At 47.4% G+C, this 10,000-nt stretch overlaps 1 protein-coding gene across 3 annotated transcripts in view; it reads right to left on the minus strand.

Moving 5' to 3' along the window:
* ankrd11 (ankyrin repeat domain 11) overlaps window positions 1-10,000 on the minus strand; it is a 162,460-nt gene that overhangs the window by 34,230 nt on the left and 118,230 nt on the right. For all 3 annotated transcript variants that reach the window (XM_072670938.1, XM_072670939.1, XM_072670940.1), the window contains exon 2: window positions 1,199-1,344. In XM_072670938.1, coding sequence (XP_072527039.1) covers window positions 1,199-1,285 — 87 coding nt within the window. In that variant the 5' untranslated portion in view covers window positions 1,286-1,344. The remainder of the gene's footprint in view (window positions 1-1,198; window positions 1,345-10,000) is intronic.

Genomic DNA, 10,000 nt, shown 5'->3' on the forward strand with positions numbered 1-10,000 from the left:
AAAAAATATAAATAATAATGTATTAATGACAAATAATAAAATTTTAGTGTTTAGTGAGGGCTGGAAGTTACCAGGAAACAAAAACATACAGACTTCTAGGTTTTTAGATGGTTTTATACTGTTTATAAAATCTGCTGTGAACAATAAAGTGCAGATGTATCAAATGTGATACAGAAAAAAAAAAGTATGTAAAATGTTTTCCTATTCTACAATAGGTAAAATAATTAAATAAATAGAAGAAAAACCTGGTAATGATTTAATAGTTGAGGCTTTAAAGAGTTAAGTAAAGCTTCCAAAAGTAGACTATCCTGCTCAAACACTCCACTGTCCCACAACCCAACACCACTGCATCACGCAGCGCGAGCGTGTGCCGTTTTAGGGTAGAACTGGTACAGGCTCAGATCTTCAACATGTCCAAATGTTTGTGGACACCCCTTCTAATAAATGCATTCAGCTACTTTAAGTTGCACTCATTGCTGTCAATGACGAGCAAATGCACACACACATACAGCCTGTCTAGTCCCTGTAGAGAAGTACTGCCAAAAGAATAGGACTCTCTGGAGCAGATAAACATCATGAACCTATTGGCATCATGCTTAAATGAGGGGCATAAAAGCCCCCCAGCATTGAGTTGTAGAAGAGCTGTGTTCTCTAGAATGATGGATGGTGGCGCTCCATCCAGTACTTTTGGGATGAATTGGAAGGTGATCATCATCATCCAACACCCTGATTTCACTAACGCTCTTGATGCTGAATGCAAACAAATCCCCACAGCAATGCGCCTCCAAAATCACAGTGGTGTTCGTTACTCCAGCAAAAGCAGGATACACTCTTTTTAATACCCTTGATTTCAGATGTCCCAATACTTTTGTCCAAATTTAAAGCAATTAAAACTGTACCATGATGCCTGTAAAGCTTTGAGCAGATGTCTTCTAGAGTACTAAGATCTAGACAGAGCAACGTGTGTATGAGACGGTGTGTGTGTGTGTGTGTGCGCGGGTGTGTGTGTGTGTGTGTGCCTCTCTCGGGGACTGGATTTAGATCATAATCAATACAGCAGGCGCTCTTTCAGCAGCGGAGTGCCAGACTGTCTCCTAACTGCTCATAATGGTTTTAGCAGGTCATAACAGTAGGGTGTGTGTGTGTGTGTGTGTGTGTGTGTGTGTGTGTGTGTGTGATGAGGGTAGGGTTCTCTCACCTTCTTCCCACCCTGCTTCTCCACCATGTCGGTGCCGAGTGGGAAGTCCTCCAGCTGGGGGGTTTTAGAACCCCCACCCTTGGGCATCGTTCAGCTATCGCCACGCCAAACCACATTCACGCCTCCATCGCGTCGTCATCGACCGTCTGCGCGAGAGAGAGAGAGCGAGAGAGAGAGAGAGAGAGAGACACACAACATTAGCACCTGGTTGCCCGTCTCCCTAGAAAAGAGAGGCATTTCTGCTCAGTCACACAATGCTCCCATTAGCAGAACATCAAGCTTTCCATTTCCAGCAATTACACCTCAGCTCGGCCGGCGAAGGTGATGGGCAGGCAGCTTCACTCGCTCAGAGCTGCCCTTTAAACGTGGGTTAGCTCTGATTGCTCTGCCAAACCCGTGGCATTTTGCTAAATGCAATTTAATGTAAACCCGGGAAGAAAGATGGAGCTGGAGCAAACGCTCGCTAAAAAAAGGGGTTTGGGTGCCAGCATGTACGAGAGGCTTTTAGGATGTCACGATATTACGCAACACAGTGCTCAACTTCGCTGTCCAGCAAGAACCTTAGATCTTCAATGTTGTTGGTTTTTAACTTTTTGACATAATGTGAATCTGGGCAGGAGTTCTTCACATTGTGTCCGAATTTAATGATGAACGAACCAATAGAAATGCTCCAAAACTGGACCTGTATACAAAATATCCATTGAAATCTAGTTACTCTATTGAACGTAGGGCTGTGGATTCATGCTTCTACACCTCAGCTTGTCCAGAAATGCACGTGTACAGCAAACAAATGCAAACAAATCCCCACAGCAATGCGCCTCCAAAGTGGTGTTAGTTACTGTTAGTAACAAAAGCAGGATACACTTTTTAATACCCTTGATTTCAGAAGATGTCCCAATACTTTTGTCCAAATCTAAAGCAATTAAAACTGTACCTCGATGTTTCAGCCTGTAAAGCTTTGAAAACCATGGAAATCTAGTTACTCTAGTGAACGTAGGGCTGTGGACTGGCAAGAAGGCGAATTACGATTCAATATATGATGATATTGTAACTTCTTAATATCAAATTTGAGGAAAACTGTCCTAATTAAATTGTATGTGGAAAATCTTTTTAAAATCGTTTTAAGCGGCTTGTTGTTTATTAATAATTGTGCTTCTTCGTAATGCTCGACCTAATCGATACCGCTTGATGTAGCTCGTATCTGACCATAAAAACCTTCAAATCTGACCTAAAAATATCTTCCATTTAAAAAGCAGAGTTTGTTGAAGCTAAATTACCACACAAAATAAGCTTCATCAGAAAGCAGAGCCCAGAGATCACAAGTACATCCCATAATAGCCATGGACTCCCAATATTTAGCACCGACCTCCACGCAATTCACTGATCAGCCACAACATTAGAACCACCTGCCCAATACTGAGCAAGTGCCCTTGCAGATCTGACCATTTCAGGCAGGGGCTCTTTAAGACCTCTGAAGGTGTCCTGTGGTATCGGGCATCAAGGCTAACGTTAGCAGCAGATCCTCCGAGGTGGGCCTTCCATGAGCATCAATGAGCCTTGGGCGCCACCCATGACTCTATTGCCAGTTCGCCGATTCACCAGCTGACTTCACTTCTGGTAGGCGCTGACCACTGCATACCAGGAACAGCCCACAAGACCTGCCTGATGTTTTGGAGATGTTCTGACCCAGTCTAGTCGGTCAGCATTTTTCATGCTAATGTATGTGTCACCTTCTTGACCGGTGCCATCAGTGCTCAGACGGTTAGTGGTGTTAATGTTATGGCTGATTGTTGTACACAAACACTCAACCCTCCAAAAAGACAGATTGCTCTTGGAGCCACGGGGGCACGGCAGTGTTCCTCAAAAGTTCAGATTTTGACTCAGCAAATCCAGACGGCCTTTGATCAGCCTCTGTTATTTACGTCCTGTTCTGATGCAGCGAGCCGAGGTTAGTCGCTAGAGTACCGCTAGTAATCCAAGGGGGAAGCACACAGGACTGATTGATAAATAAATAAATAAATAAATAAATAAATAAATCAGCTGTTCTCAGTCTGCTTATTTTTCTTTGGCAGCGAATAATCTGCACTATGAAGGCCCAAGCAAGGCCTGCATCTCTACCCCCTCCCGCCCCCCTCCCGCTCCAGAGCTCCCTCCTTTTGGACCCCCGGTGCTGAAGGCATCCCGTCTGCCATTCTCTCGTCAGTATGTGAAGGTACTTGCACTATGGGAACATGAATAAATCATATGAAGAGAGTTCCATAAGTCTCTCCTCCATGATGCTATTCCTCCAGAGTGCTTTTCGGAACGCCGCCCATCTCTCCACCTCTCGCTCCCTCGCTCCCTCACACTCCCTCCCCAGTAACGCTGGCACTCGGTTCTGCCCTGGCGCCATAGCCCTCCCTCTGCAGCTCTCCTATTCAAAGACAGCTATTTATATCCCCTCCCCCCCAACACACACACACACACACACACACACACACACACACACACACACACACACACACAGCTCTTCTCTCTTCCTGGCATATGGAACATGAGATGTCTCCTACACACCCCATCCTCACCACACACTCACACCCCAGCTTCCAAATCTCAAAGTGGCCAAAAGGTCAGGCACTGAAAGAGAGATAAACACACACACACACACACACACACATCCCAAAGTAGGTCGACACATGTTCCAGAACAATACATGCCACTCGGGCCTATTTTAAGACCCACAACAAACCAGACCAGACATCCTGATAAGGATGCTGAGAGAAGGGTCGGACCCCACTGAAGCCCCCGCAGTTTGCTGTGATATACTCAGGCAGTACTGAAATTACATCCAGTACTTTTAATTACTACTTATTCACCACCATACTCAACACACTGGCCCACTCAAGGGTCAAGCTCAGGCCTAAAGTAGCAGCTTCAAGGATTAGGGTGGCAGCTTGGGGCTAGGGCCTTAGCTGTCAGTTAGCCATCAGGTCCCTTCATGTCAGCTTGGGGCTAGAGCATTAGCTTGCCGTTAGCATGCTAGCTGTGCTTTACCATGTCAGCTCAGAGCTGAGCTAGTGTCTCAGCTTGCGGTTGAGCCTGCAGTCAGTGGGCAACCAGCTAGTTTGTGGTTTAACATGCTAGCTCGCAGTTAGAGGGCCGGCTTAGGGTTGTGGTTTAGCGTGTTAGCTCAAGGTTAGCATGTCAGCACAGAGCTAGAGTGTCAGCTTGTTCAGGGCTATTCTGTTAGCCTGGGGCTTGTGCACTTCCAGCTTACAGTTAGCCCTAGCAGCTTAAAGTCAACGACGTGATGGCTCAAGGTAGGCATATTAGCACGTTGGCTAAGGGCTATTGTGTCAGCTTGGGGCCAGGGCCTTACCTTGCAGTTGGTGTGCAACCTTAAGTTAAGCACATTCACTCAGAGTTAGCATGTTAGCTTGGGGCTAGGATCACAGCTAGCCACCCTATATATGTACACCCCTCTAGCCCACACCTGGCATTGGGCATGGTGCCAATAGGTTGAGGAGGGTTATCTGCTCCAGAGAGTCCAACTATTTCAAACAGAGCCAGTGTGAATGTATACGTCTGAGCGTGTGTGTGTGTGTGTGTGTGTGTGCGCGAGAGAGTGTGTGCGCGCGAGAGAGTGTGTGTGAGCGCTGTGTAATTAATTTTTCCCTTCCTTGTGAGATGTGTGTGTGTGTGTGTGTGTGTGTGTGTGTGTACGCAGCAGTGAGGATGACGTTATCGTGTTATTAGAGTTTCATATTCCCCTTTTTCTCTTTGCTGTTATGGTTTGGTTTCTGTGAACTGCTTCTAAAGGGGATCTGGAAAGACCTTGAGTGTGTGTGTGTGTGTGTGTGTGTGTGTGTGTGTGTGTGTGTGTTCTGTGAACTTTCAGGGCAGGAAGAGGAACACACACGAAGAGCACAAGCATGCAGAGAGGAAACACAGTCACAGCCACTCCTAATTTCCTCCACCTTCCTCCCCAATCACAAGCTGCAGAGCATCTGCCATCAGAGCACACTTGCTTGTGTGTGTATGTGTGTGTGTGTGTGTGTGTGTGTGTGTGTGCGCGCGTCTCCGACAGTGCAGCTTCTGCCTGCAGCCATCTCCAATTCATCACGAGGCCTACTTCCTGCACTGTAACCTACTGTAGGCGCGGCCCCTGTCCAACACTGATCTCGCTGCATCCGCCTGCAGCTCACACACCAAAATGACAACAAGCCCCCAAATACGGAGCATGTGTGGAGTACACACCCCGCCAGGGGTCCATACACTCCTCTACCGCCGCCAATTCCTCTAATATATCACAGACAGGGGGGGACTCGGTCTCCAAAGCTTGCAATACTGAAAATAAACCATGACAACATTTACAACACACTGATACACACTGCAGATTAACCCAAATATGGGTCTCCCCCGTCATCCAGAAGACCTGAATCTCATCTTGTCTGGAGTACTGAGGTTTTCAGCCCCTAATAAACCCACTCTTCTCACCCCAGTCTCTCAGCAGTGAGAGTTTTTACTGTAGAAGCTCCAGATCTGATCAGAACTGATAAAGCAGGTGAAGATAAATCCAGTAAAAAGGAGAATCAAGAGCTTCTCATTCTGAAGAAAGAAAGTAGTGAGATCTTGTCGGTGAGCTAGTCTGAAGAACAGAGCTCGGTTCCTCCAGGGTTCTCCTGGACGCCCCCCAGGCCAGCCAGCACAGCGTGGAGGATGTGTTCAACTCAATCATCATCATCAGCAGCAGCAGCAGCAGCTCACCTGATTTACCATCATTAAGCCCTGATTTACCACCAAACCAGGTGTTGATCTGAGGAGAACTCTAAATAATACTAGACTCCATGAGGAGAACTTTGGAGATGTTCTAATAATGAACACAGTGATGGAGAACCACCACCACTTTCTGTAGGAGTGTTATTATTAGTGTTTATTCTAATATCAGTGATTTACTGAGCAGATAAGGAGATTTTCAGAGGCTTCTAAAACCAGGTGGAAAGGGAAGGCCATCCTACCCACCTGTAGTGAGTGAGGCCAGTCATGGTTTCTGGAACTCCCAGCCACGGATGGCTGTGGCACGACTGGGGATCAAACTGGCAATGATTGAGTCAGCGCTTAGACAGCAGGGCCACTTTAGGTTGAATTGAATCCACTTGTAAGTTCTGTCACTTTTATATAGCCTATAGTTTTTGACTTCTATAGGCTGAACTACTCAAAAAAGCTCACCTAAGTCCATTATGATGCATTTATTAGATATTATTTATGTTTTTGCCCCAGTTTTTGATACCACTTATAGCATCTCTAAAATAAGCAGGTACAAAACCAAAACCAAACAAATAACAAAATAAAGGCCTGTAAACACCGTTAAAATGCTTAACCAACTATAAATAAGACAATATTATGGCTTTAAGCTGTGGCTGTTCTTTTGACTTGTTTACTAGTTGACTAATTGGCTACTTCAGTAAACAGACATTTAGGCCCTGCAGATGGTGACTCTTCTTGCAGCTATCAAATAAACAAACTTGTGGACAACCTTACTACAAACACACATCCCCCACCCTCTAGAAGAAGTTCAGGATTTTCAATCAACCAGGCTTTATCTAGAGGTGGGTGGGTGGGGGGGGGGGGTGTTGGTGGTGGGAATATCCCTGCCTCCTGGTCCGGTCAATCACGTGCTGCTCATTCAGGCTTAGCAGGTCGCATTTCAGAGCTAGCTGTGGGCTCAGATAATCCGGGTGTTGTTGAGGGCTCGGAGGCCCTGAGCCTGCGGATGAGGGAAGAATGCGGGTGAGGCTCGGGTTTTGGGAGACTGGCCATTCGCTGAGGCCGACCCCCAGGGGTCAGCGGGGGTCCCGCTTAGGTGGCTTCCTCCCGCCTGCTGACTATGCAGGAAGGCCCGTGTTCAGCCAGGCACACAAAGCGGCGTCTAATCTCCTGCTTCCACCAGCCCTGTCCGAACCGGCCTGGCCTGGCCTGGCCTGGCCTGCTGGCTGGCTCATAGACCCATGAGCATACCACATGGATTTGGACTGGAAAACAGTACAACGCAACTATTCTGCACTCGCTGCCCTCCTCCACCCCTCTCCTTTGGAAGATGCAAACAAAACACGGTCCAAAGCTCTGGCTGAAAGAAGAATGAGGGTCTGTGAACTGGGTGACAGGAGGACAGCCTCCGGTCCCACATGCTCCAGAGACCTGTGCATGATATCGGATTTATCCAACCTCACATTTTTAATGTCTGAGGACACTGCTAATGTTTACAGGCCTACACAATACCAAGAACAAGAAATTATGGGTCAAAAAAACTTAACTCTGAAGGCATCCTGCAATATCTGGGACCAAGGCGTTAGCAGCAGATCCTTCAAGTCCTTCAAGTCCAGTAAACTGTGGGGAGGGACCTCCACGACCATCAACGAACCTTAGGTGGCCCTGTAGCCCGTTAACCAGCTGCCCCATCTTGCTGCACTTTTGGTAGGTACTGACCACAGCGTACCAGCAACACCACACACCCTCACAAGACCTGCCAGACGTTTTGGAGACGTTCTGACCCAGTTTAGTCACTGGAACCAGATCATCAATCGAAACGTTATTCACTTCAACTGTAGGTGGTTTTAATTTTCTGGCCGATCTTTGTTTATGCATTCTAGTATTTCTGTCATAGCTCAGCCCAATAACACCACAGCCATTGCTATGCTACAGCTCCAGCTGAAGTGACACCACATATAAACAGGAGGCACGTAAAGCATTCATGCTATGCACGGGCATGACGAGCACATGAGGGCATTAAAAAAACAGTGTGCACATAGTTAAGAAACCCCCCACCCACGCCCGTCCCTCACGGGTTCCTGAGTAAGACAGTAGTTTTTTTTCCAGTAGGCCTCAGTAGGCCTCTCTCCAATAAGCAGCCAGACAGAAAACAGAGAGGCTGATTAGAGACCACCACAGATCTGCAGTAAACAGGACACTGATCTGATGTCAATATCATGGCTCTTATTTTATTTATATATATATAAAATGAATTACATATTAAAGAACCACCCTGTTTTTTTTAAGAGCGCCCTGGAACCGATGTTGATCCCCCAAAGGTTCTTCCTCAAGCAGAGCCTCCATTACAACGAGAAGGCCAGCTTATCACACGTGCAGCCAACAGCTTCTGCTCTATACTGGTTTAATAGGTGCAAACGCGTCACAGAGACGAGGGGAGTGAAGCAGCCTGAGCTCGGCACAGCAGACGGGGGCTCCAGAGAGCTCGAATGCACATCTCTGCTCTTCTCTATCAACAGCTCTCTCTCTCCCTCTCTCTCTTTTACTCCCTCCCTCCGCGGTCAGACAGAGGCCATCGCTCCAGCTCACTGCGGGGCGTCTGCGTAGCGCTCCCTCATCCTGACTGTCTCTGGCACGCATGCTCATGCGCACACACACACATACACAGATAGCAGCGCTAATATGACTTGACTTTGGTGACCATGCGTCTTGCGGAGATGAAAGGCCGGGGTGGTCTTCCACCCATCTTCACCGCTGTAACTGTCGGCACGTCCGCACCACTTGAGTATTCCGGCGGGATTCGCTGCACCTGTCCCTCACGCTTCCAATGGAAAACAGCTCCGCTGCAGCAGCTGCACTAAGTCAATGGGCATTAGAGAGAGCCTCTGTGTGCGTCTTTGCGCCTGTGTGTGTGTGTGTGTGTGTGTGTGTGTGTGTGTGTGTGTGTTTATGAGTGCAGATGAACGTTAGGGGTGAGGCGTCTCGTGTCCCCTTAGTCAGCGGCCCATGTGACCGGGCTGAAGGTTGGAGGCTGCATTAATGAGATACAAGACCAGACCTTTGATGGCCCACGTTCAGAAATGTGGATATTGGATACAGTACACGTCCAAATGTTTGTGGACACCCCTTCTAACGAATGCACCCACTGCTGACACTTCTGTAGAGAAGCACTATAGCCAAAAGAATAGGACTGTCGGTAGCAGATGAACATAGATGAACTTATGCCTAATGCCAGGCGTGGGGGCTAGAGGGGTATGAAGCCCCCCAGCTTTGAGCTGTGAAGCAATGGAAACAATCTCAACATCACATATGGAAGTGACTGGAACTGGAACCCAAGCTGGAAGCATCTCAGGGACAAGTCTGAGGTTTAAGGCTGAAGAAACGACCACAGAGAAAAGCGAACGTGAGAGAAAGTGATGCGCTGCATCAGTGACACTGCGTGCACTTCTGTATTTATAATTATTTACTCTCTGAAATCTGTTTACATTTTTTTATTAATGATTAAATATTAAAAAGTGGACGGCTTTAAGTTTTCTACAGGACCCCTCACCCCCTCTCTCTCTCTCTTATTCCGCCCATCCCCTCCTGTGTGTACTGTAACAGGCTATTTGCATTAGCTACAAGAGCAGAACACAGCAGCCAGCACTGTTTGGTGTGCAAATAGAGCGTTGCCGAGGCCAGCCGGGCACACTCCGGTTTCCAGGCAACGGCGGGCCAGGATCGGCCGAGCAAGCCCATGACCAGCGCCGATTCGTTTCATTAGAGGCTTTTGTGTAACGAGCGGAGAAGACAAACAAGGCAGGGCTGGAGAGAGGCATTAGAAGGTACAGGCTGGACATTCAGCCGGACGTCTTACTTCGCTACATGGGAAGTCCAGCCCAGTCTATGGGTCTATTCCCAGTATACCAGTACAAAGTTGCTGTTTTAGCTAATAAACATTACATGGACAAAAGTATTGGGACACCTGCTCATTCACCGCTTCTGAAATCAATTGTAATAAAAAATTGAGAGCTGATCCTGCTTTTGTTGGAGTAGCTGTCTCTACTGTGCAAGGAA

Source organism: Salminus brasiliensis, chromosome 25 (genome assembly GCF_030463535.1).
Source record: "Salminus brasiliensis chromosome 25, fSalBra1.hap2, whole genome shotgun sequence".
Classification (NCBI taxonomy): Eukaryota; Metazoa; Chordata; class Actinopteri; order Characiformes; family Bryconidae; genus Salminus; species Salminus brasiliensis.